We start from the raw sequence: 25,921 nt of genomic DNA on the forward strand, positions 1-25,921 counted from the left end.
ACAAATGGCCACAGTGACCACAGAATCAAGCTTTTGACATGGCCATCCCAGTTCCCTGACCTGCGTCCAAAAGAGAGGACCTAGGACCCTGGAGGAACAGGAGAGATTCTGTATTGAGGAGTGGGCTCAGAGTCCTTGCTCTGTGTTCTTCAACCCCTTAAAATCCCAGGCTTGTAACATATTAAGTGTTATTATTCAGTAAATATACAGAATACAATGCAAACTAGTTGAGTTATTCTTACAAACTAGTTGAGGTTATTAAAGTGTGTAGTAAACTTTGGGCCTGCTGGTGGGCGCTGGCCATTTAAGGGGTTAAGCAATGTAGGAAAAGACTCATTGTTGTTATGTTGTACAAAGTACAAAATGCAAGTGTCAATAATTGTGACACATAGTTTAAAATAATAATAATAAAAGGCTAAAGCACTCATCAGCCATTATTTTCTCCACGGCAACAAAGTTTTCAAAAGGTCCTCAAAATATAAGGACTGCTTCAGCCCAGACCACTTGTTCAATGCAGCACAAAACAGGGCAGCCAATCAGAAGTCAGCACAGAGATCATTTACTTATATCAGTCTTAAAGATATACAGCATGTTTAATTCTGAGGGATAGACAGAGGTTGGAAAATGGTCATGTAAAAATGAACTGTGACTGTTATGGTACATAAAACTATACAAAACATATAGTTCACTTCAGGGAAGGAAATATTTTACAAGATAAATGTAGGATAAAGGCCCTTTAAATGCCTAGAGCTGATCCTTAAAATCAAGCCTGCACCATATTTCTGCACTACTTACTTACTCCTAATTACTGTAACAGCTACTGTAAGCTTCTGGCCATTTAGGAATGATTTGTTAAGAAGTAATTTAATAAGATATTTTGTAATGCAGAGATAGACGGCAGCTTGAAGCGTTTAGGCTGAGCCGTGCACAGAACAGATACTTCATTCCAAAAATATAGACCCACTTGCTTTATGTGGGTCAATAATTGGCAGTCAGGCCTTTGCGGTTGTCTCCACTGTGATGGCATGAAGCCTTCTCTTAAAAAAGAAAAGCCATAAACTAGCAGAGGAAAATGATGTCACTGTCTCCAGGAGATGCACAACATTATCAGCCATGGTAACAACAGTTCTGGATAAAGAAAACGATGCAGGAACGGAATTTACACTGCTATGAAAAAAAGCTATACATTTCGTGTAAGTTTTGTGATTCAATGCAGCTCCAGTCTGTGCCGACTATGCAGTTTCTGTTCTGAGGGGAGCCAAAGCACCTCTGGAAATATGGAGAGAAGGCCTTAATTTGTGTGCATGGAGAACATGATCCCTGCTGAATGAATGGAGAATAATGGAATGAACAGGTGGAACAGTAAAGCAGGGAAGCTGGAGTCACTTTAGAGAGCGAGCTGAGGAATGGATTTATTTAACTGCTGTGCAGATCAGTTCCCATAGAGACAGTGAGCCAATGACAGCACTGACTTGGTCTGGCTGTGTGTCGGTTTTGTGTGTGTTCAGTGCATATAAGGAATGTAGGCTATTCCTAGATTACATGTCAGTAAAATGTGTGTGAGAATCATGCATGAAAAAAAGCTATTCTTATGATTAATGATAACAATAACAACAATAATAACAATACTAAAATGTGTACAGCAACAGCTTTAAGAAAGCAAGAAATCAAAAGAAGAGAAAACACATCTATGGGTGACTGGGATACATGTCTCTATAGAGTGGCTTCATCACTCCATGGACCTTGGCCCGTGCCTCATCAACATCTTGCCAGGTATTTCGGCCCTGCCGCCGATGGTCCGCCACATCAGTGAAGTGTGACTGCCGCCTTCTGAAATCAACCATCCTGTCCATCACAGCCTTGACAGGTATCTAAAAATGTAGCCAGTCAATCAGTAAATGTTTTTTTTTTATTTTACTATTTATGTTAGTCATTACACTGGCAGACAAATATGTATTGAAGACATCACTGATGACTTTGTGGCCAAAAAAAAAAGAGCAAAAATAAATTAAGTGCAAATGATGCACATGCCATGTGCAAACACACACATAGTAATTTATTTTCAGTTGTATTTATTTATTTTATTTATGTTTATGGACAGTTTAGTTGTGTAGCCTCTTTCTGTGGGCCCCCTAGTGGTCATTCCACCAGTCAACTAGTCAACCTTTTGTTGTCTGATTAACTAGAGCACTGGTGGATGTGATATGTTGTAACTGTGTTGACCTGCGAGTGAGCAATGAGGGGTGAAAGAAGAGGCTGTGAAAACAACTCGCATCTCTCCACACAAACGGCTGTGCCAAGAATAAACAGACACCACAACTGTAGCTTTCTTCATATCAAAAAATCATGCCACTATTTCAAAACAATAAAAACAATTTTTGACTTGCTTGCTCACCTACAAAGAGGAAAATCCTGACTGAAATTAATGATGTATTCATTCTTTTTCATTCTTGCATACAAAATAATGCGATCGGGGTGGGACCCCAAAGTAAGACGTCACTTACACTGACATACCAGAAGTCATGGGATAGCTGTATGTATATTGAGTGGCCTTACCTCAGTAGACAGATTGGGAACGCCCACACCTGTATAAGTTGTGAGGTGTTATCTTGTGAGTGAGGTTGAACACTGGCCAGCGTGCTCATGGCAAGGCGATGTGAATTATCAGAGTTCAAACAAGGCATGATAGCAGGTGCCAGACGGACGGGACATTCTGTTTCTGAAGTTGTGTGGGCATTTAACATTCCTCGATCCACAGTGTTATGTGTGTATCGAGAATATGTCATAGAAGGAATTCCCGCCCACAGTAGACAGCGTAGTGGCTGTCCACAGGTGCTTAATGATCATGACCGGCGGCATCTGGCTAGAGCTATCTGTGCGAACAGACAAGCGACTTTGGCAGAAATCATATCCACATTCAGTGCAGGAGGCCCCACACACATATCTTGCAGGTCAATGCAGCATTCTTTAGCTTCCATTGGATATGGGATCAGAAGACCCCACCAGAGTACCTGGGCTCGTGAGATTGCTAACTGGACCCTAGAGGACTGGCAACATGTGGCGTTGTCCAGTGAGTCATGGTACCAATTGTATCGGGCTGATGGTAGAGTTCATGTGTGGCCCAGACCCCATGAAGACATGGACCCTAGTTGTGAACAAGGCAATGTGCCGGCTGGTGGTGGTTCCATAATGGCATTGGTTGGGTCCACTGGTCCTCCTAAACATGTCATTGACCAGTGACCACTATGTTTCACTCCTGGGTGATCATTTGCAGCCCTTCATGGACTTCATGTGCTCCCACAATGATGGGATATTCCAGCTGGCCCAAGTTGTCCAGAACTGGTTCGAGGAGCATTCTGGAGAGTTCCGACAAATGATGTGGCCTGCACCTTCACCCAACATGAGCCCAATCGAGCACTTATGGGATGTGGTGGAGAGGTCCATTTGCACCCGAGATCCTGCACCTACAAATACCACAGAGCTGTGGGTGTCTATCCAGATGGCATGGCTCAATATCCCTCCAGATGTCTTTCGTGCACATGTGGAATTGATGCCTCATAAAGTTGCTGCACTTTGCCGGGCTAGAGGGGGTCCTACATAATACTAGTTCCTGTCCCATGACTTTTGGCACAAGAAAAAAACTATTTTGTAAAATACGGTGGAAAAATATACTGTTGGTTGATTATTATTGGAAGACTGGCCTTTGCAAAACTGATACTACAGAAAGCAAATGAGCCCTCTAACAAATCTGTTTACAATGTGTTGTGAACGTCCTGACCTAATCACAGATATTCCAGATTTGTGACTGTGTGGTTATTTTTATGAGTCATAATCACATTTACAAGATCCAAAAAACACAAATGGTTCTTGTCAAAATAATGGAGACGAATCATTAAAGGGGATTTCCACTGATTTTTTTTTAAATGCATGATTAAATGGTTAAGATGCAAAAACGTTATTCAGAGTGGTTTGATGTGAAATTCCAGACAAACTTACTGTTTCAGAATTGTTCACAGTGGTGGTGACAGAAACCAGATGCCCAAATTGATTCCTGCCTTTAGAACCTACTACATCACAGGAAGTTATTACTTTAAATGGTTATGAATACACTGCCTAATGCCTATGGTATTGTCTTATGATAGTTTTGAGATAAAATATTATCTTAAAACATATATTTTAAACACCAGAGCTTGCAGGGCATTATAAAATAGCCAAAAACAAATTTGACCACAGTCAGCATTATGTATAAAACTCTTTATCTGTTTAGGTTCCCTGATCATTTCGGATATAAAATGAAATGGCCAGACACTGCGACCCCATTGATTTCACGTCAAATCTCTGAATGACTCTGTTTACATTTCAACAATTTAATTGGGCAGAAATGTTGAAAAATCAGTGGAATTCCACTTTAAAGAGAAATTACTCACATTTTTTTCATTTTTTAAATAATTCAGTCTTTGAGATGTAAATTCATGCCGGATGGTTTGGTGTGAAATGGTGCATAGCAGAGAAACTTACCGATACATTGCAAACAAACTTAAAGATTTGTTTACAGTAGTGGTTATAAGAACAAAGGGTTGCAATGTCTGCAGTGCAAATATAGCCATTTTATTTACTATCCAAAACCAGCAGTTAACCTTACATGTGTCTTCTGGAGTTTGTTAGTATGCAGTGTTCATAATATAAATACTAGTGGCAAATCCAAAAAACAAAAAAGTTTTCTTTGGCTACTATTTTGACTTACTCTGCCCAGCATGAACCTCTCCACCCATAGATTAAAAAAAACACATTGTGGGCAAAAACATGATCTCAAAACTATTGTAAATATGTCCTAAAGCCTCCTAAGAAGTAGCTTTTAGGGCCATTAAATACTTCAGACATCTGGTTCCTATGACAATTTTGACTCAGTAAGTTTCTCTAAAATGGAGTATTTTTACAGCAAACCACTCTGAATGGCTTTGTTTCCATCTTAGCAACTGAAATATGCAGAAATTTTTAAAAGTTAGAACAATTTCCATTTAACTCATCAAGCATTCCTCACTGTAACATAAGACACAGCATAGTTTACGCATCTTACATGTATAATATATTGTATAGTACAATATATTGCATGACGTGTCGTGTAGCAATGTCATTGTAACATGGTATTACTATATATCTATAACATGCTAAATAGATTAAATTATACTAAATGTTATAAATAATAATATAATAATTCCATGTTGAGAGACGTGCTCAAATTCTTTTAATAAGCTGCATGCAATTCACGTAAGATGACACTCGGTTCTGACAGCCTCTGAAATTCTTGGACGCTTACACAAATGATCCTGAGAGAAGCTGAGTGTACAGTTCGGTGTATCCCTATTTCCTGTTCATGAGGAGTGACTTTGCAAGGACTAGGTTTAACGTGAAGCGTATGTGGTCCTTCAGGGCTTAGAGGTAAGCTGCCTGCTCAGGACGGTGGAAATTACTGACCATATTACTCATATGGTAGCAGTTTTTTAAAAAAAGAGAGAAACAGTAGAAACAGAACAATAAAGAATTACAAAATCGATGTAATCTACTTTGGAATGAAGAAAATGACCAATTCTTTCTGACATTATTTGAGATTGTGCAGGGCGTGTCTCGCATGTCTGTTCTACTGAGAAATTGCCAGAGACTTAGCTGTTCATTAGATGCTTGCAGAACAATTCAGCTTTTGCCAAAATATGGAGGTATTACACACCTGAATAAAACCCTCAATGTCGAACACATGTATTTGTATGCCAAGGTTTGAACAGCCCTGGTCATATTACATGTATGCATATATACAGTTCTAGCAAACAAACAGTAATTTTGTATTAAAATATGCAAAAATTTGTTCTCTGTAGGTAATGCGTTAACTTATTCTCACTCAGAAAATCAACAAAAAATGACATCTGACCAGGGGTGCCCAAACTTTTGCATATGACTTTGATCGTACATCCATTATACTTACTGCCTCCTTCGTGGTAGTACATGGGGGGAGGTAATCCAATGCATATATAGTACACAGTTCCCTGAAATCAGATGTATACAGTTGCATTAGGTTCTGCAGTAAGCCTCTCTCTCACACTGACTCTTGTGAAGCAATCTGCAAAGAAATGTGCTTTTATATTAAGAAATCCATCATTAGTCGGCATGATTTAGATTCATATTAACAGGGAGGATCTACTGAGCTCCCGAGTGGGGCCTTGGCCTATGCTAACGATATTCATCACTATAAGTGCGAGATTAAATTCTCTGTTTTTTTTTCAGTGCAATGACTTTAACTCATACTGTTCATCCAAATCACCAGCCAAAAGCTGCCTTTTGTTATTGTGATGCAGCTCTCTGAGAAGTTCAGCTTGCGAGCATGACCTCTTGTGATCTGTTATGTGACCAGGGGACCAAACATGCCAGGAAATGCCTGGTGTGAGCATTGAAAATCTGTGTGCTTCCCTGCAAGAATCAGGAGGATAGATGCCTTGGAAACAGGCCTCCTGTGAGTAAAACACTGGAAGAGCCTCACCTCACTTTTTCCACAGTCTCCTCTTAAGTGACCTTTTGGAAGCCTGAAGCACTTTCCCCACATTTTAAAAGCAGGGAAGAGTAGAGGAACGCTGTTTTTGAAGTTGCTTAATAATAATAATAACGCTACGGACTGCATTATATCACCAGTTTTATTATAGTGGGTATATGCTGTACACAGGTAAGTGTGAGCATAATGCAATTATTCATCATGAGCAGATGTAGGCCTATCATTACTCTAGCAAAATATCACCAAATATTCACATCAGTGTCCCACCACATCAGTACTCTGAGCCCTGCTGACCATCTCCCTCTACTGGATGTCCTAGTAACTACAGTCTTGTCCCAAGTTACAAGGGTGCTTGAACGTTTGTGAACCCTTTAGAATTTCCTATATTTCTGCATAAATTTGACCTAAAACTTCATCAGATTTTCCTAAAAGTAGATAAAGAGAACCAAATTAACAAACGAGGCAAAAATATTACACTTGGTCATTTATTTATTGAGGAAAATGATCCAATATTACATATCTGTGAGTGGCAGTATGTGAACCTTTAGAATTAGCAGATAATTTGAAGGTATTTTCAATCAATGGAATCGCAATCAGGTGTGAGTGACCACTCTGCTTTGTTTAAAGAACAAGGATCTATCACAGTCTGATCTTCACAACGCATGTTTGTGTGAAAATCTGATGAGGTTTTAGGTCAAATTTATGCAGAAACATAAATTTTCTATGTTTCTGCATAAATTTGACCTAAAACCTCAAGGGTTCACATGCTTTCAAGCACCACTGCAAAAAATACTCTTTTAAAAGGCATACTAACAAAAAAAAAGGTGTGACGAAATACTAAAGTGATGTACTGCAGTGGAGGTCATATGGGAAGCATGGAATTCTGCTTACATATCATTATAGTCTGGTCGATGGTAGGGTAGAATGGATTTGCACCCTGTATGTCCTGCTTCTCTGTAAGAAAAGGAAAAAAAAGACGAACTGTAGGTTTAAATCATAAGCAAATGAGTAGCATATGCAGCAACAGAAATAGCTCATCTAAAAGAAAGACATGAAGATCAGAGTGGTAAGACTAATAATAGCAGTAGAAATGGCAAGAGATCATTCAGTTCATTGTATCCCTATGAAGAGTCTTAACAGGCCTGTTGTACCTGTCAAATACCAAAGACTGGAAGGAACTGGCTTGCACCATCGATTTTGGAGTTTCCTTGGCCTCATACTCTTTCTTTAAAAGATACTGAGACATCTGGGTTTCAGTTGTTGTGCTCCAGTCCTGAAAGTAGAGCATATTAAGTGGAATTCCACTGATTTTTCCAATTGGATAGTTCTGTCATTGAGATGTAAACAAAGTCATTCCGAGTGATTTGCTGTGAAATGGTGCATTAAAAGAACAAACAGAAAAAAAGACTTCACAGTGCTAGTAATAGGAACCTGGGCTTGCATTATAGCCATTTTATTTACCATCCAAAATTGCTGAACCTACACACATTGTTTATATGCAATGTTGGTGATGGTAAAATAGTGGAAAATCTAAAAAAGGTTTTCTTTAGGGACTGTTCGCCTTACAATAACCTGCATGTACCTCTCCACCATTAATGGATTTTTAAAATATGCTTTAGGCCAAAATCTTCCCAAACCTATTGTAAAACAATATTGCAGGCATCAGGCAGCATATTCACAACTATTAATGCAATACTGGTGAGGTAGCTTTTAGGGGCATTAGACCCTTCAGATGTCTGGTTCCCGTCACCACCACTGGGAACAATCCTGAATTAAGTTTTTCTACAGTGGAGCATTTCACATCAAACCTATGCAGAAATGAACGATTTATGGTCTCAGTACACACTGATCAACCATAACATTAAAACCACCTCCTTGTTTCTACACTCACTGCCCATTTTATCAGCTCCAGTTACCATATAGGAGCAATTTGTAGTTCAGACTGTAGTCCATCTGTTTCTGTGGATACTTTGTTAGCCCCACTTCACCTTGTTTTTCAAGGTGTCCACCACAGGGCAGGTATTATTTGGGTGGTGGATCATTCTCAGCACTGCAGTGACACTGACGTGGTGGTGGCGTCTTAGTGTGTATTGCGCTGGTACGAGTGGATCAGACACAGCAGTGTAGGTGGTTTTAATGTTATGGCTGTCGGTGTAGTTGCTGTACTCGCTGTACTTACTGCATCCATGCACGTCCCAAAATGTTTATAGGTTGACTTGTGTAATTTCTTTTGTCCATCTCGACATGCAGTGAGATCATAATCTTTTGGTTCTGCCTCCCTGTTTTGGTGCCTTTATGGAGACAAAGAAACTGTCATTTAGTATTATAGGTTAGTATTATTTAGAACTTAGGTTAGCATGATTTGCTCCACACTTACCAATTCGAAACTAACGTCGGTCTGCTGTAATTCATCTCGAACTGACTAACGTTAGTCTGGTACATTCGGGGTGACCGAGCACTAAATAATACAGCTTTTAATACACTGAAGTCTGTTCTGATGGCCCTTACGTGCTTTTGACAGCCCTTAATGTCACAAAGGCTAGATTTTTTAGCGTAACAGTTGTGCTTGTAAAGACGCCGCTCGCGTTGCCATGACAAATGGGAGCGCGCGCGTGCGCGACGCCCGTAAATAAATTATTTAACGTATAAATAAATAAATAAATAAAAGTCCCGGATGAGGTTGAGTCACTCGCGCTGACGTCACCCGCGCTCTGAAAATGGCCGAGTCGGAAGAGGAGGTGGATGTCTTGGTCCAGAGAGTTGTCAAAGATATCACTAACGCTTTCAAGAGAAACCCGAACATGTACGTAGCTTTCGCTCAATCTTTGCTCGTCTTTAACGTCTCATGAATGCGGGTGTTCAGGCGTCGCTTTGCTGGCTAACACTGCAAACTACTTCTTTGAGCTAGCCGGGGCGCTAACGCTGCTCGCCGGACAGGACAGGTGTAAGTGGAGCTACGCTAAGCTAACGCTAGCAGATGCTGCTCAAGCTTAGTTAGACTCTTTAAAAAAGATGGTTCTAAAAGGTTATTTAGTAAAGGGAACGGTTCTGTTTAGAGTTCTATATAGAAGAGTTTCATGCTTAAGTGGTTCCTTGCGTGATGAAATGGTTCCCCAGACTGAGAGAGAATGTGTAACGTTATATGGTTCTAGATAGAACCTTCTTGAAAAGAGTTCTGCATAACACCAAAAAGCGTGCTGCTATTGGACAAGCTTGACATCGTAACAATAGCAGAACCCTTTCTGGTGCTGTTTAGAACCATGTTGAGAGGTTCTATATAGGACCTTATACAACACTGTCTCCATCAGTCTGAATAACCATTTCACCATGCAAAGAACCATTTAAGCATGAGACAACTCTTAGTTCTAGATAGAACAATTCCCTTTCCTAAAAAAACTTTTAAAGAACCATCTTTTTTTAAAAGTGTACGTGTAATGGAAAGTCGTAGCCACTGCTGAGTGCAGTAGCTACTGGGTTACCTTTATCTAGAGGAAGTTCCATGGGCTTAAAATACTTAGCTAAGTTAATGTATTTACAGTCTATTTGCATTTCCTGCCGTCTTTGTACTAAGTTAAGCTTTTGCAAGTGCTCACCCGCTACATTGATGTGCTGATTATTTCGCTTTATCCAGTAGAGATGTAGTAACAGAATCCTGACTGACTATTAAATACAGCTCAGATCTCAGACTACAAGACGGTGACTGTTTGGTTTCTGTCTGCTGTTGTGTGGTTATGTGTGCATCTTATTCGTATTGCAATCCACAGTCTGAAGTTTAATTTGAACTGATTCTGTTAATGATGATGATGTATGTTTGGTGAGGATTTGACCCATAATATTTTTCTCATGTGCTTCTAAACTACACTACATGTCCATCTGCCCATCCAATGTTTTTTCTGAAGTCTAAGGTATTAATAGGGAGTTTATCCACCCTTTGCTGGAGCAACAGCCTCTGCTTTTTTAGGAGGGCTTTATGGTAGAGGAACATTGCGGTGAGAATTTGATCGCGTTCAACCACGAGAGCATTAGTGAGATCAGGTACTGATGTTGAACCGTGTAGTTCTGGTTTACAAAAGCCACTCCAACTCATGCCAAAGGTAGTGGAAGGAGCACCATCACTTCAGAGAACACAGTTCCACTGCTCATCCTCTCTAGCTGACACTTATCATTGGGTATGGTGGCCTTAGACTCATGCGTGGCTTCTCCAGTGTGCCCATTCTATTGACAAAGCTTCTTTATGGAGATTATACAAGCTATATGTGAGTGTCTGTTCTAGAGGTTGTATGTATTGTTTTGCCGTCTTTTAGTAGCTCTGGTAGCTCAGCTTAAGCTCAAGTCTGTTATTTAACTTGTGTCTGTTCTGTTGTTTATATCTCTTTTGTACATCTGCTTTTTTGTTGTAGAGATGAAATTGGTCTCATACCGTGCCCAGAGGCACGCTACAACAGAAGCCCCATCGTCTTGGTGGAGAATAAGCTGGGAGTAGAAAGCTGGTGCGTAAAGTTCCTATTGCCCTACGTGCACAACAAGCTGCTGCTCTACCGACAACGCAAGCAGTGGCTGGACCGGGAGGGTGAGACTATTTCTTACTCAATAATATAATTCCTCTGGTTCATACTAAATTGTAGCAAAGATGTGACAAGGACACAAGGAACATTGAAGGCAAGGCATGAAGACGGTATACTATAACTCATTTGTTTCAGGAAGGAGAGGGAGGTTGATTCCAGGAGACGTTTATGTCTTTGCTGTTGTATTTCTCTTGTGTAGGTGTTGGCAGTGAATGCTAATGATAATAGATGATCCGAGCTTTGCTGGTAAACATAATTCTTTCTTTTCCATGCAGTGCTGGTGGACATCACTTGCACACTACTGCTGCTAAACCCAGACTTTACCACAGCTTGGAATGTCAGGTACTGGATCTTTTGAACTATTATGTGTGTCACAGAAAAAGCTTAAATGTAAATATTTGGCCAATTTATGTATAGAGTCACCTTTCAGATCCTAATTGGCAGTTTGTACAGGTTTAACAATGGACATTTTCAGATTCAGTATGAGGTGAAGATTTGAGTCAATTTTGACATTGTGTCAAAAATGTATTGATTCTACAGAGCTCTAATTATATACTACTCAGATTGATTTTGGCTCAGTTTTATTTCAGTTCAACCGGCAACTGAACAATGCAAAAATAGACAGGATGCACACAGATGCCTAGTTTTGATCATTGTGGTTTCTGTGAAAGACTGAGAGTGGGATCAGTGATAGTTTTAAATTCCAATACACTGTTTTAAATGTTACTGTTCCTGTTTTTTCCTCACTATTAAAATCATTACACCCTTAATAATTTGATTCCTTTCTTTTCCTCATAATCTGCACTGCCTGTCTATTTTTAGAATGTATTTTCATGCTGACTGACAACTAGAGGGTGTTTTTGTTTTTTTTTTTGGTAGCAGAGTTCCGACTGCTTTTTATAGACAGTTTTTTCAAATACACGAAGAACTGCATTAAAGAGCTGACACTGGGGCCTTTTTCCGTTTATGCATTTCAGAGCTTGCAGTCTTAAAAATGAATTTTGTTCTTTGAGGAACTTTCTCTGATTTGTCAAGAGCAATATTTTAGGTGACAGTTTCCTAATCAGACAGCTGTGACCCTGTTTTAGTCTTAAACATAATGGTTTGATGCCCAGCATCTAATGTTAAGGATGCTCAATAGGTATAGGATCACAGCATATTGTCCATTAGGTGGAGCTCTTGTCAACACACAATGAAGCTAAATCAGGTCTGCTGTATTATTTCAATATTATTAGATCAGAGTGCCTCTAATTGGTACATTTTTTTTTTTCTTTGAATTTGTAGGAAGGAGCTGCTTCAGTGTGGTGTGCTGAATCCAGAGAAAGACCTCTACTTGGGGAAATTAGCACTGACCAAGTATCCTAAAAGCCCAGAGACATGGATACACAGGTCAGGGTGCTTCTGATTCATCTGTGAAAACAGTTTTGTACTTTATGCAAAGCTGATAGGTGCATAAGAATGTGTGTGATGTATTCACCCATTCAAAGAGAATGGTTGTGGTATTAATTCAGCATGAATTTTGTATGTCCTGACTCAATTAAGGCAGCTACCACAGATGTGGCTTCCACTCTATATACACTTAAATGAGGCCAGATGAGTGAGTCTTTAAAATATTAAATATGTGAATTAGCTTTTGCAGTCTGCATCTTGGCATGGACCAAGCGGGCCTGCTATTTTAGGAAGTCCATTAGAATTCATTTTTCAGCACATCATTTCAAATCAGGTCCTGACAGCTGTGAGTAGCGGATCATGTAGTCATCAGGTCCCCGAGGAGTTTTGAGGAAATAGGGGTCACACTGTTCTGCTGCCCTGAATCTCGTAGAACTCTTGAGAGGGAAGGTGTATTCTCTTACATTGGCATTCTGTTCACTGATTAGTTAGAAGACCTCTAGCTCAGATGTGCTATTGCAAGTATTTCTGATTTTACATTTTTAGTGTACTGCTACAAATACTTTAACTTGGACTACTTGGAGTCTCTTTTTTCATTCATAATGAGTTAATATTTTCTAATGATAGTGTTACTTTATTAACAATAACTTGTACGGTGTAGGTTTACATTATACAGTAAACACCAGAAGGTGTGTGTATGATGTGTAATACAAAACATACCTTCCTGTGTCTACACTCACTGTCCATTTTATCAGCTCCACTTACCATTTAGGTGCACTTTGTAGTTCTGTAATTACAGTTTTTGACTCTGTTCTTCAATGGTCAGGTCCCAACAGAACCACTACGTAGCAGGTATTATTTGGCTGGTAGATTATTCTCAGTGCTGCACTGATGTGGTGGTGGTGTGTTAGTAAGTGTTGCGCAGGTCTGAGTGGATCAGACACAGCAGTGCTGCTGGAGTTTTTAAATACCTTAATGTCACTGCTGGACTGAGAATAGTCCACCAACCACAAACATCCAGCCAACAGTGTCCTGTGGGCAGCGTCTTGTGACCACTAATGAAGGTCTAGAGGATGACCAACATAAACTGTGCAGCAGCAGATGAGCTGTCGTCTCTGACTTTTCTCAGTCCAGCAGTGACACTGAGGTATTTAAAAACACTCCAGCAGCACTGCTGTGTCTGATCCACTCGTACCAGCACAACACAAACACACCAACACACCACCACCACGTCAGTGTCACTGCAGTGCTGAGAATGATCCACCACCCAAATAATACCTGCTCTGTGGTGGTCCTTTTAAGATTGAAGGAGGCTAACAAAGTATGTAGAGAAAAACAGATGGACTACAGTCTGTAAATGTAGGTCTACAAATTGCACCTATATAGTAAATGGAGCTAATAAAATAGACAAAAAATGTAGAAACAAGGAAACGTACTTAATGAGGTGCCCAGTGTGTGTGTGGGTGTGTGTGTACATAATTTGTGTTATATATTAGAATTAAATATGATAGTCAGTGTGTGTCTATGTTGTAATAAATTATTAAATATATCATTGTATTACTATGTAATTGCTTATGTCTATGTATAATATATGATAATTACAGAACATTCATCACTTATTTAATTGACTGTGGGTATGTAATCATTTACAGTTGTTATCATTACAAACAAATTTAAAATGTTTTCATTCTTCCTACAAATTATTTGATAATAGTTGTAGAGGACTAGCTTTATATTAGAATCAATTTATTGCATTTGTAGGACATTTGGCTTTATATTATTTAGAGATGGCACAAAACAACTTTTTCTTTTCCGATACCTTTATCGGTATTAAAATCGTGAATATTGGCCAAACTAATTAAACTACTCAAACACTCTACTACACTCTGTTTTACTCTGATATCCAGTCCAGCATTTTCTGCTAAAATTGGTCCTCTTGTGCTAACCAGTATTGAATCAATGCAATCTCTCTTTACACTAGGTATCAAAATATGTCCCGTATTTGGATGTTGTACTTATATACATTTAAAATAACCATGTCTGTGAATATGTTGGATTTAGCTGTCCTGATCCCGAGGTGGTTAAGCGTACATTGTGATTAGATCTGTTTGTGTGTGTAAACGCAATGTGGCCAGCTTGACTACACTGACTGTCTAATGTCGTGTTTGCTCCATATACAACTTTCATTATTGCTCCCACATCTGTTGTTAAGCAAGTTATTTTTAAGGGTCTAAATATGTATTCAAACATCATGAACTATTCTCCCCTCACAGCTGCCTGCCATTTTAATCCATGTTTTGCTTTCAGCTGTGCTTCAGTGCTTAAGTACATACATACTGTTTTCTTTTTTCTGTAGCCTAAAAATCTTGGAACACCCTGTACCACACTTGCAAAATGTTTTATAAAGCATAGACCTCTGACCTTGTGTGTCATTCTGTAGTTGGCTACATGCCCATATTAGGAACTCAGTCTGTGCTGAGTTTCTCTGACATAAATTAATGCTATCATGCCCTGAAGGTTCCAAACCCGATAAACTTTGTCTTACATACATTTTTGCACCGAATGTCTCTAGAGTTACAAAGTCATTTAGCAGTCAAACTATGAATAATGCTTGTTATATGCTACAAGCAAGCTAACACTTTTGTGTTAGATTTCAACACTGTTGTATACCAGCACTAGCTACTCAGACTGCAGCCTGTATTGTGATGTTGGCAGTCTTATCATGTCAGTTTGTTGTGCATGTATTTTGCATGTAGCAGTAGTTTCAGCTCCTTAACGACCTTGTAATTCAAGGAATCCAGCAATGTTTGAAGGAAAAATGTCCATACAGCATAACGTATCAGCTTTGGAACATTTTACTTTACCACAAGACGTGACGGGTGATTTTTCCAAAATGCCATTCATTTTTGTTAGACCCTGAGTTTCTAATACGAATGTGACACTAACTACAGAATTATGACACTACTTTTAAGCATAAACATGCTCTGTCTTAATGATCATCACGATCAGATCACAGTGAGCAGATTTTAAAGTGTAAACAGTGCTTAGTATAATTGGAAACAGTTATTCCAAACATTTGAATGGTAGTGTATATTTCAGTACCCTGGGATTTGCAATACTGTCACAGTATGTTAACCTAATGCATATGCCAGCCTGAGCTGTCTCTTCGAATAGACAATAACAACATAAAAATATCTATAGCGCAGTCACCTGCAGTCTAAGTGCATTAGTTTAAAGGCGGTTGTTGTGGATGGCAGGCGGTGGGTGCTGCAGATGCTGCAGAAGGAGTGTTCTCCTGCTGGCTCAGGGCAGAAGGAGCAGCGGGGTCAGGCCGAGCTGCAGGGGGAGGCTGAGAGGAGCCGGGACAGCGAGCGGCTGCAGAGAGTACTACAGGAGGAGATGAGGGTGTGTGCGGATGCTGCCGGCCGTTACCCCAGCAACTACAACGCCTGGTCCCACCGTATCTGGGTCCTGCAGCACATGGCCAAAGGCAATCTAAAGGTTAGACTGAGCACTTGTTCTTGGTAAACATAACTCATAATGGGTTAGAAGGGAACGACCGGCATGTGAACTATAATAATACACAAATTATAGTGGTTAGAGAGGAGCGGTGTTATAGTATGTTATACATAGTTCTATGAGGACAGGACGTGTTCTTTAGCATGGTTCATATTGTCACTAACATATTTTGCTAGCATTTTCAGGTTACAAGCTAACAAGATTATTTTTAGTAGCAATAACACCCAAAAGACATAGTGTGTTTTTAAATTCTATGTGACCTTATTACTGTCTATACCTCCTCTGGTTCATGCTGAAACCCCTCTGGGGCTTTGAGAGGTGGCCTGTTTTGTGCTGGAGTATTTTCTCTTTGTAGAGGGAGCTAGAACTGTGTGCTGATAGTTAGTAGAGCTTATTAGATCTCAGGGTTCACTGCATTAGGCTGTTTGATGTGTTCTTATCGGCTTTTAATAGGATTCAGAATTAGGCAAATATTCTAGGGGGCAATCTGAGCCTCAGGGCCTGAACTGAATAGAAGGGGCCGGTGGTTTTAATGGTCCAAAACTGATTTGGACACAACAATTTTCTCTTTTAAGGCTAACTGGTTAACAAAGAGGATAGTAATACTGCTGTCTTATATCCCTTTAGGGATGAAGTCTTATTTGCAATTTTTGCTCCATTAATAAGCATGAATTCCATTTTTTGCCAATATCAAGTGATTTTATTAAGTTCAGTGACCCACTACGCGCATTAACCATAGATTTCTGCAAATTTCTCAGATGCATATGATCTCTCCAGTTCAGTCACCTCTGAATTTTGCTAAATTGAAATGCACTTGATTCATGCTCTGCCTACAAATGTGTTCCTTTATAGCAACTGTGTTGTCATAGCTAATGGAAACTGCAGACAATGACAAATTTGCCGCCATGCTAACATTAGCTTGATTACACAACAAAAAACTACTCACAATCTGTTCTAACAGTGTTACCTTTTACACACATACAACATAAATATCATTTGATAATAATGCTCTAAATGTAAAAGTATTTTGACAAAAACAAATATCCCATTAGGCTTATTTGTGAACGCAGTTGTGGCCGGAGCATGGATAGATCAATTGACCCTGACCAAAATAAATTCTCTTATGCCATTACCCCTTGATGGAGTGTATCAGTGTTGTGCTTATGCTCTGTTATTGCAGATTCTTCATGATGAGTTGTCCTCCACGAGGCTCTGGGTGTCCATGCATGTGTCCGACCACAGTGGCTTCCACTACCGACAGTTCCTGCTCAAGGCTTTGCTGGGTGAGCTGGGTCAGTCGTGGGAGAGGTTGCAATCAGGGGCTCTAAACTTATCCCCCCTTCCCCTGGCTGATGCCCACCAGGTCCATCGGTCTAATGGAGAGGGCACGGCAGGGGCAGCTGACGACCATGCCAGTGCTATCCCTCAGCTCTTCCATGAGGAGATGGAGCTCTGCACTGACCTGATTGAGTCATACCCTGGTCACGAAACACTGTGGTGCCACAGGTGAGCAGGCTGGAGACCTAACTGTTGATGTAGGGTACAATACATAGGCTTGATAATTCACTGCCATGAGCGAATAACATAGTTTATAATATGTAAATGCAGTGTGCAACTGCAACATTTGTGGACCAAAGAGTTATTTCACAAAGCAGGATTTCTCAGAAGGTATGGTTTGATTCAAGCAACCTTGAAAACATTAGGCAAAAGGTACATTTTAATTAGCAAAGAAAGGCACCAGGTTGTGATAAACTGTCGAGCATTGCCCTTTTGTACAGAGATACAGATATGGTATGGTTTAATATAGCTGCAGCTAATGTAGTTAGTGTGGCTCAGTGATTATCCACACTGAACCCCTCTGTAACTCCATAAGGAGATGTATCTTCCCATGGTAAATTGTGATAGTACTGCGAGATTTTATAGTAGCCAGTACTAGGGAAATGTATGTAGTCTATAACATGCAAATACTTCACCATTTCAGCAGGCAAATCAATGTAGCCCCAGTCTCCTGCAAACAGCAACCTGGTAGAGAGATGAGGGGGCAAGTGTGCAGTTTAGTGCTGCAACACAGAACATTTAAACTGAACGTTAGTACATGTATAGAACTGTACAAACGTCAGAGAACACCCTATATTAATTTAATCCTGTTCAAGTTTTTCATTTTTTGAGTAGATTTTTCAGAGGAGATTAGATGTAAGATAATTCACTTGCATAAGGAAGGGAAAGATAAAGGAAAATAACAGGCGTTTCCAATACTGAAAAAAATTAAACAATGCTGAGAAAAAGGGACTCCTAACAGCCATGCAACACTTGGTAGATAAAAAGGAAGAAAATTTGCAAAACAAAGAAGCTGCTGGTGACCAACTGAGAGTCCAGACCTCAACATCACCTCAGTGATCAACTTTTAAGACTGAACTTTGGAGCTGTGAAAAACCCTACAGATTTATTTGAAGAACTCAAAGCAAGTCTCCCGAAAAGAACAGAAGCTGTAATAAAGGTTTGGCACACTAAATACTGAAAAACATTGTGTGTAGTTGTTGAGGAGTATGTGTAGTTTTATGTTAAACATATGTTTTCTGTTTGTTTTTCTTTTTCTGGTGCTGAAAAATGAATAACTTGATGGCCATTTTGACTGGAAGTTACATAAAAGACAGGGTGGTCTCTGACTTTTGCACAGTGCTGAATGGAAGTTCATTTTGTCAATAATTTTTTTTTTTTTTTTAATGTATGTATTTTTGTTTTTTTTTAGATAATTGTTATAGATTGGAGGGCCCACTATCTATATTACACACATTTCCCCTAATCTATTTAGGAAGATTTGCCGTCAGGAGGATAAATGAAGTAAAATGAGAAAGTGAAATGGTCTCTCTGGATGTAAATGAGTGTAGATCGATTGTCAGATTATTTCTGTCATGGCAACAGACCACTCAGCTGTACAAGGCCCACCAAGTTAGATTGTTCTTGGAGTGCTGTCGATCGGAAATAATGACTTAAGACTCATTCGAGTCTTCCTAATGGATCCGTCCTCTTTTCTTACTCTGCACCAGTTGGGCTATGAAAGGTATTAGCCAGAGTTCCATTACATGGCTCTTCATATTAATCTCCATCTGTGTTGGAGATCAGGTAGAATGTGTTCTCCAGCTGCATGCTGTGCTGATGGAAGTTGCTCCATCAGTCACTATCAGATCCAGCTTGAGCCGCTCTGGCTGTGCAGTGGGTGAGTACTGTGACTTTGTGTGGAGTAGGCTGTCCTTGGCCTTCTCCTGGACTGGTCTGATGTGTTTATAGCGCAGGGTTATAGTTTGATGGATGATCCTGTGCTGCAGAGCAATAGCTCACTGAAGGGGTCTCTCTCGTTCTCTCTCCCTCTCTCTGCTTCAGAGGACAGCAGCTGCTCTGCTCAGTGAATGGTGTTTATACCTCCTCAGCTTGTGTTGTCATCCTAAAGAGTGCCATAGCATCAGATGGATGCTTTTCCCACTGCAGTTACAGTAGAGATGTTTTTTGTCTCCTACTGTTAAGCTGTTCTCTCAGCATTAAAATAGAAAGCAATAAGGCAAATGAAATCAAAACAAGTACTTATAAAAAGATAGTATTATAGTATTATCTATAAAAAATAAGATTTATATTAAAAAAACATTACAAAAGAGCAATATGAAAACAGCTAAAAACAAAAATGTTCTCAGATGTTGCAGTTATTAATATAAGCTATGCCGCTGTTGTCACATCAGTCTCACCACCAACAATTTAATGCTATTGAGCCAGCCTTCATTTGACAGGTACCTATGAACATAATTGGATTAGACCCAGAAACCTTTTGCTTCAGGAAGTTGCCTGAATAAATGAATAGTACACAAGCAATGTCACTGTAAATTGCCAATTTAGTTTGGTTCATTCCTCAGTATAACTTATATACATTGGAATGAAATGTTGTTCTTCAGGCCCCATGGTGAACCACACAACAGCAGCATATTACACAGGACTGTATAAAGCATAGACACACAGCACTGTGAAATGAGTACAGAAAATACAATAAATACACATGTAGACAAGCCAAGAAAACAATCTTGTGGGCAATTGATGGGCGTCAAATATATTAGATTAATTTATTAAGGAAGTAGTGATTATTTTGATCATTAGTCATGTAATCAGAAGCTATAAAAATAAAATTACTCAACTGAACTATAACATAAAATGGCCCTTAAGTACAAGTAAAAGCAGAAAACACTTCACCTACACAGAAGCCTCAAAAACTAAAGGTAATATCACATTTTCAGTATTGCTTTGGGTTCTTCCCCACACACACACACACACACACACACACACACACATTCAGTGATGTTGAGGTCTGCACTCTTGGGTGGTCATCCATTGTTCTGAGAACACCAGCAGCTTCTTTGTTTGATTAGCAGTTTTTCTCCCTTTTCTCAGCAACGACAGCTACTCATTCTTTCAGACTCAGTGTTGACATATTTTCACGGTCGAAGGATGGACAAAAAATCTGTGGATTTTTTCTGATCTGAAGCAAAAGTGGAGCTTGATTTTCTCCTCTCTCTCAAAGATGAAAGCTGTTTATCTGATGGTGACAGTTTTGGTGGTCTACCAGGTCTTGCCTGGCTGTTAAGAATCCCATTTTTCTCTACTTCTTTTAACAACTGTTTTAACTGCAGTTTTGGAAAAGGCTGTTTATTTCCTCTTATTTTTCTTTGACTTTCCCCTTCCTTATGCACATGGATTATCTTTATATATAGTCTCAGAAGTATCTTCTGAGAAATGAATAACTTCTCTGACTTCTGTACTGTATGTTTGTGTTGTCTTCCCATTTTTGATGCTTATATTGAGCACATTATTTTCAACAGACGACATGTGTTCTACCTGTGGCACCACTGGCGGAAGAACTGTCAGGGTACAGGGCCTCAGTCTCCAGTGCTCACTCACACTGCCGCTCTGCTCAGTGAAGCTTCAAACCCACACGACGAAGGCAGGAGCTCACAGGCCATGGACGTGGACTGTGTGCCAGACAGCAGCAAGCATGGAGGCTACACGCAGGACACCAAGCGGCTGAAGAGAGGGCCTGTGCCACCCTGCCCCGGCCTCCCCTCTGAACATTTGTTCGTCTCAAGAATCCTCAGTAGCTGCCGAAGCCCCGAGCAAGGCCGTTTCGCCAACGCTTACAGGAAGTGGCTGGACTCTGTCATAGGTCAGTAGCCCGAGAAACGCTTCTCCCACAGGGAAGTGGGAGCCCTGATAGGTCAGCTTAGTTTTTGACACCAACCACCTACACCCTGCCCTCTGAAAGTTGCTGGCCTCCAGTTTGTCAGTCAGCAAATTCCCCTTCGTGATGAAAACCAATGATGAGCCTTGGCAGAGTGACACTCGTCTGATTTGGCTGGTCTGCAGTGTCCGCTTTAGTTCAGGTACTTGATATCTTGATATCTCAGGTCTGTTTCGATATTTTGCCAGTTCTGTGCAACGTTTTTATATCATTTTCTTTCTCAAGTTTTGCTAGACTTTTTGTTCTTTTTTTTGTTTTGTTTTTGTTTCTCGTCTTCCACAACTTACGGCTGCAGGATGTTCTCATGATGCTGCCTTCAGTTGTAGAGTTCCTGTCAAGAGGGTTCAGTGCACACTTTAGAGAAGTCTTGAAGCCTGAAGTTATCCTGACCCACTTTCTCCTTTTTTGTTTAATCAAGAGCATACAGGGTCCGGATGCCTGTCTCCGTCTACTCTTTGAGCTTTTGTACTGGCGCATACAAATATCACAGCATTTTGCTAGAATCCGACTCAGCAATGTGAGCACAATCAAGGATTTTTACAGCTTCTCAAAATCATTTACAACAACATAGTAGGTTGAGCCTTTTGTGATCAATATTTATTAATACTTTTGTACGCAGCTGATGAATATATGGTGGAAATGGGTGGCGTTCTTGGGATTTAAGATTTTACTTAGGTCTTATCTGTTGCTGTATTAGTGGCTCAGGCCTCATTCAACTCTAGACTCTCATAGAAGCACATTAACTTCACTCTAGAACAATGAAGGTCATCTGGCCATGAACATCGGATGAATCTCAGCATTTAAGCACAAACTGTGTGGTTTTTATCCATTTTACGTAGCATGGTATCACACGATTGTGGGTTTTCCTTATGAAGGGGAATTTCAGCATTTGCAATAGAGCGCAAGTATTTTCCTCCACTCATCTGTACGTGTGGATGGTATTACCTTATTAGAATCAGTACAAGCTACCAAGTTAAAGTCTAACACTTGTCGAATGGTGCTTATTTTCTGCACCCACACAACAAGGCTTTAACAAGCCTGGGTTGACAGATGCTGCTTATCTTTTAACACTACATTGACTTATATTTATGCAAAAAACAGATCTGATGTAAAATTCATGGTAGCTCCACTGCTTCACTCATTTCATGATTTATTACAGCTAATGAACTCTTAGGTTGACCTAGCCAAGCTGTAGTAATTACCAACCTCCTGTAATAACTCTAGAAATTGCGCAGTCTTGTAACAGTAGCGGAAGTGATTTATGGCACACGTGTAGAGGTCTGGATGTTAGAAATGCATAGCCAATATGACCTTGTCAGTCTTATGAGTTGTGTCACTTTCAGACTTACTCTATTATCACTTTACTGCATATGCAAAATCCATTTTTGCTTTGTATTATTCTGACACTAAAATATTTAAAACAGTCTGACATCTTTTAGTGTGTCTAGAACTCAAACATCTTAAGATCAGTTCCTCAGATACGGATTGAGTCTGCTTATAGACGAAAAACGATAATACTGACGTTATAATTTAGTTCAGGACTAGGCTTAAGCTGTGTCTGAAAACTGGACCTTAGAGTTAATGAGTTGAAGCTTAGTTTTATACCATTCATCTTAGGAAATATTTGCGTAATTGCACAGTGACTGTATACATTGAAGTGTTTCACCTCCATCCTTCTGTAGTGACTTTATCTGGGGCTATTTCAGTTTGGCTTTTGATATCTGGCCTTTCTGGAGTGTCTCTCTCACACCTTGTTCGCTCTGAGGTGCCGTAGCAGTCTGGAGTGGTAGGTTGTTGGTTTTTTGCTTGGCAATAAAGTCCATTCTACCTTCACTCCGCTTTCCTTCTGTTGTGTTGAAAGCTAGGCTGCCTCCTATCCATTATCTCTTGGCAAAAAGAAACTTGTTTGTGTTCAAAAGTGTCATCAGGTGCTCATGTTACATTATATCAAAGAATTTTTGGTCCTGTTCTCAGCACGAACAAACAGATTATGGTTTGAAAGCTGATGTAGATCAGAGCCATTATGAAGGACAGCTTCAAACAGTGATCAGTTCTTGTTACACTAAGCACCACATGCTTATGGTTGTGACTTCTATTTAGTCCCTTTGCACCAAATTGAGACTTGCCATGTTCACCTGAGAAGTCTTCTTGTTACATGTCTTACTTGAAGCAGTTGTCATGTTTCTGGTAAAGTGAGCTGCCTTTTTCGTTGCTTGTTCAGAAATTATTTGAATTATTATTTGATTTTTTGTTGCTGTTCTGCTTCCATGGTCCAAGCTGGCACAAAAAGGAGAAAAATATCACTCCTACTCTTCCTTTCCATGAACTGTCTTGCTTTTTGTGCTTCTACTATACAAGTTCTGCCACTGTACCGACTATCGTCACAGTCTCGTCTATACAAAAGCTGTTGTTTCTGAGAACTGACTATATTCTAAGTCTTATCTTTTTCAGGGCTTCCACCTTAACTCTAATATGTTATCTTGCTAAATTTTGAAAGCTCTAACTTCTAACAGCTCGAAGTATGATAATTTCTCGTCTTAAAGAAGCTGAAAACGTTTGCATTTGTGTTACATGTTTTTTTTCCTTTATGCATCACGTCTGTGGATCAAATGGCGTAACGCAACATATGAAGAACTGAGCTGAAACGTGCTGGTGCATCTATGCAGATACATTCTCATAAATTTCATCAAATGTTGGGAAGAAGAAATGTAGTTTTTTTTTGGTATTTTCCTTCTCATTTTAGATAAGTTTACATAAGGTACTGTAGTTTTTTTTTTAAAAAAACCACAATAACTAACAAATCTAGCATCTCATCAATGTGTCCTATATTTATTTGTAGATTAAAAAGATGTATATCCACAGTAAATGTTTTGTCAGTTGCCTACCACATGAAATAAAATTTCTCTTTAAAATGGAGAATCTTGTGGGTTGTGTTTTTTTGTGTGCATTTTGTAGAAACACTAAGTAAATGGTTGATTTGAGAATATGAGAAAATTAAGTAATATTGAGAAGGGGAAGTTGGGGAAGATGCACCTGAGGGTAAGATTGCTTCCGTCCCCTTCTTTTTTTTTTTTTCGTGATCAAATGATGGGGTCAAATCTAATCGACACATTTACTGAATGGCTATGGATTCATTTACTCTCAAACTTCATCTGGATCACTGCATTCCTGGGATTTATTCCCCTGAAAACTTTTTTGGGGTCATTTGACATTGGATAAAACTGATCTGTGCAATCATATTATGTATAAAAAAATAAAAATGAGATAAAATAAATGAGAGGGTGTGGGAGGATTGTGGAGAGAGCAGAACATTTGATTTAGAGAGGAAGAAAACAATATATTTTCTCTTTTTAAGTAAAAAATGTAAATTTAGATCTTCCTCCCCAAACAAGGGTCAAAGGACCCCGTGTAGCATAATAGATAATAGATATTATTTAGCTAATTTGCTTGGACATGAGTTTGTATGTGAGTTTTGGCAGTTACATCCACACTTGATCAGTTCTGTGATGTGCAGTAGTCATCTGCACTTATGTATTTAACAATTAGATATTGAATGCTATTGCTTTGTTTGACTTATTTGTTAAAAACCTTTTGTTTGATATATAAAGCTTAAAAGATCAGTATACATGAACTTTAACATATGTCATGTTTAAAGTCCACTTTCCAACATTTATGGGAAATAAAGGCTTTTGGTCTAAACTGCATTAGGCTTCCTAGGGCCTCACTGGCCCAAACTGAACTGTTAGGGCTTGGACCCACCCATTGCCGCTTGACCACTGTTTCTGTTGTTTCTTCTAATTGTGTATAGGCTTATGCGTCATCATCCTGCACACACTGAACTCATGGTCAGATGTGGTTTAGCTTTTTAGTAAATGGACATTGTTCTTAAGGGGGCATTCCCCCCACCCCCCATTCTGTAGCCAATATACAAGCACAGTACATCATTTCTTAGCATATGATAAAGTAGACCCAGAGACCTGTTACAGAATCTCTGGTAGACCTGCATTAATTAGCATGTTGGCCCACTTCATCAGTTTTTCAATGCAGGTTTAATTGAAAAGCGGACTAAAAGGAATATATTAACGAAGTTTACCAAGATATTTACCAAGTTATTTTACTTTTGCGCGCTATCTTGTCAACCACAAAGAAAGTCAATTAAAACTGGAGTCAATGCCAGCCATAGTCAATTTACAGACTGTTTTCAGCAGCAGTGCTTCATTCAGAAATGCTGGTGCGTTTGGTATTGTTTGACTCCCAGGCCTCTGATGTCACGCCTGCCGTTAGGGCGGAGTCACAGAACTACAGTTTATTTTTTTCTCCACTCATATTCCGACAAGCCTCGCTTCTTAGGCCGCGATTGGCTGGTAGTATCTCGCCGCCTGCGCTAGGATTGGTTAGTAGTTCATACTCACAAGGTGTCCGCCGGATCGGATGTTACCAGCCAATCCAAGCGACGGAGTCGACGTACTATTAGCCAATCGTAGCGCAAGGAGGCGGGATATGTCGGAAGACGGGTGCGGAAAAAAATGAACGCACTCGGGCAGAGTGTGAAAGGCAGGGACGGAAGATGGTGGAAAACCGTTAGACTGCTGAAAACAGGTGAGAGCCGTTAAGCTTGGTCCAACCGTTTTCGGA

At 39.7% G+C, this 25,921-nt stretch overlaps 3 protein-coding genes across 6 annotated transcripts in view; 2 read left to right on the top strand and 1 right to left on the bottom strand.

Annotated features, from left to right (window-relative positions):
• Positions 1–1,688: 1,688 nt before the first annotated feature.
• LOC118827672 (protein C9orf135-like) lies at positions 1,689–9,128 on the bottom strand. The gene is made up of 6 exons (XM_036599110.1): positions 8,916–9,128; positions 8,718–8,829; positions 7,690–7,811; positions 7,430–7,492; positions 5,978–6,038; positions 1,689–1,871 (listed from the first exon to the last, which is right to left on the bottom strand). The coding sequence occupies exons 1-6, from the start codon at positions 8,978–8,980 to the stop codon at positions 1,689–1,691; spliced, it is 606 nt and encodes a 201-aa protein (XP_036455003.1). The 5' UTR covers positions 8,981–9,128.
• Positions 9,129–9,242: 114 nt separating this feature from the next.
• On the top strand, positions 9,243–24,202 carry ptar1 (protein prenyltransferase alpha subunit repeat containing 1). Its single transcript, XM_036598755.1, has 7 exons — positions 9,243–9,341; positions 10,939–11,108; positions 11,379–11,445; positions 12,388–12,492; positions 15,750–15,993; positions 17,192–17,517; positions 20,871–24,202. The coding sequence occupies exons 1-7, from the start codon at positions 9,256–9,258 to the stop codon at positions 21,217–21,219; spliced, it is 1,347 nt and encodes a 448-aa protein (XP_036454648.1). The 5' UTR covers positions 9,243–9,255; the 3' UTR covers positions 21,220–24,202.
• A 1,579-nt stretch (positions 24,203–25,781) lies between these two features.
• apba1a (amyloid beta (A4) precursor protein-binding, family A, member 1a) overlaps positions 25,782–25,921 on the top strand; it is a 43,845-nt gene continuing 43,705 nt past the window's right edge. For 2 of the 4 annotated variants that reach the window (XM_036598450.1, XM_036598457.1), the window contains exon 1: positions 25,782–25,885. The gene's annotated coding sequence lies outside the window, so the exon portion shown is untranslated. The remainder of the gene's footprint in view (positions 25,886–25,921) is intronic. The other 2 variants (XM_036598451.1, XM_036598456.1) reach the window with 2 other exon arrangements.

Source organism: Colossoma macropomum, unplaced genomic scaffold (genome assembly GCF_904425465.1).
Source record: "Colossoma macropomum unplaced genomic scaffold, Colossoma_macropomum, whole genome shotgun sequence".
In the NCBI taxonomy this organism is placed as follows: domain Eukaryota; kingdom Metazoa; phylum Chordata; class Actinopteri; order Characiformes; family Serrasalmidae; genus Colossoma; species Colossoma macropomum.

Excerpts from the sequence above, each read along its gene's own strand:
- ptar1 (XM_036598755.1), top strand. The coding sequence starts at position 9,256 with ATGGCCGAGTCGGAAGAGGAGGTGGATGTCTTGGTCCAGAGAGTTGTC. Across the intron at positions 11,446-12,387 it reads ACCACAGCTTGGAATGTCAG|GAAGGAGCTGCTTCAGTGTG; the intron begins GTACTGGATCTT and ends TTGAATTTGTAG. Across the intron at positions 15,994-17,191 it reads TGGCCAAAGGCAATCTAAAG|ATTCTTCATGATGAGTTGTC; the intron begins GTTAGACTGAGC and ends CTGTTATTGCAG.
- LOC118827672 (XM_036599110.1), bottom strand. The coding sequence starts at position 8,980 with ATGTACCAGACTAACGTTAGTCAGTTCGAGATGAATTACAGCAGACCG. Across the intron at positions 8,830-8,915 it reads CCGACGTTAGTTTCGAATTG|GCACCAAAACAGGGAGGCAG; the intron begins GTAAGTGTGGAG and ends GTCTCCATAAAG. Across the intron at positions 7,493-7,689 it reads CAGTCTTTGGTATTTGACAG|AGAAGCAGGACATACAGGGT; the intron begins GTACAACAGGCC and ends CTTTTCTTACAG.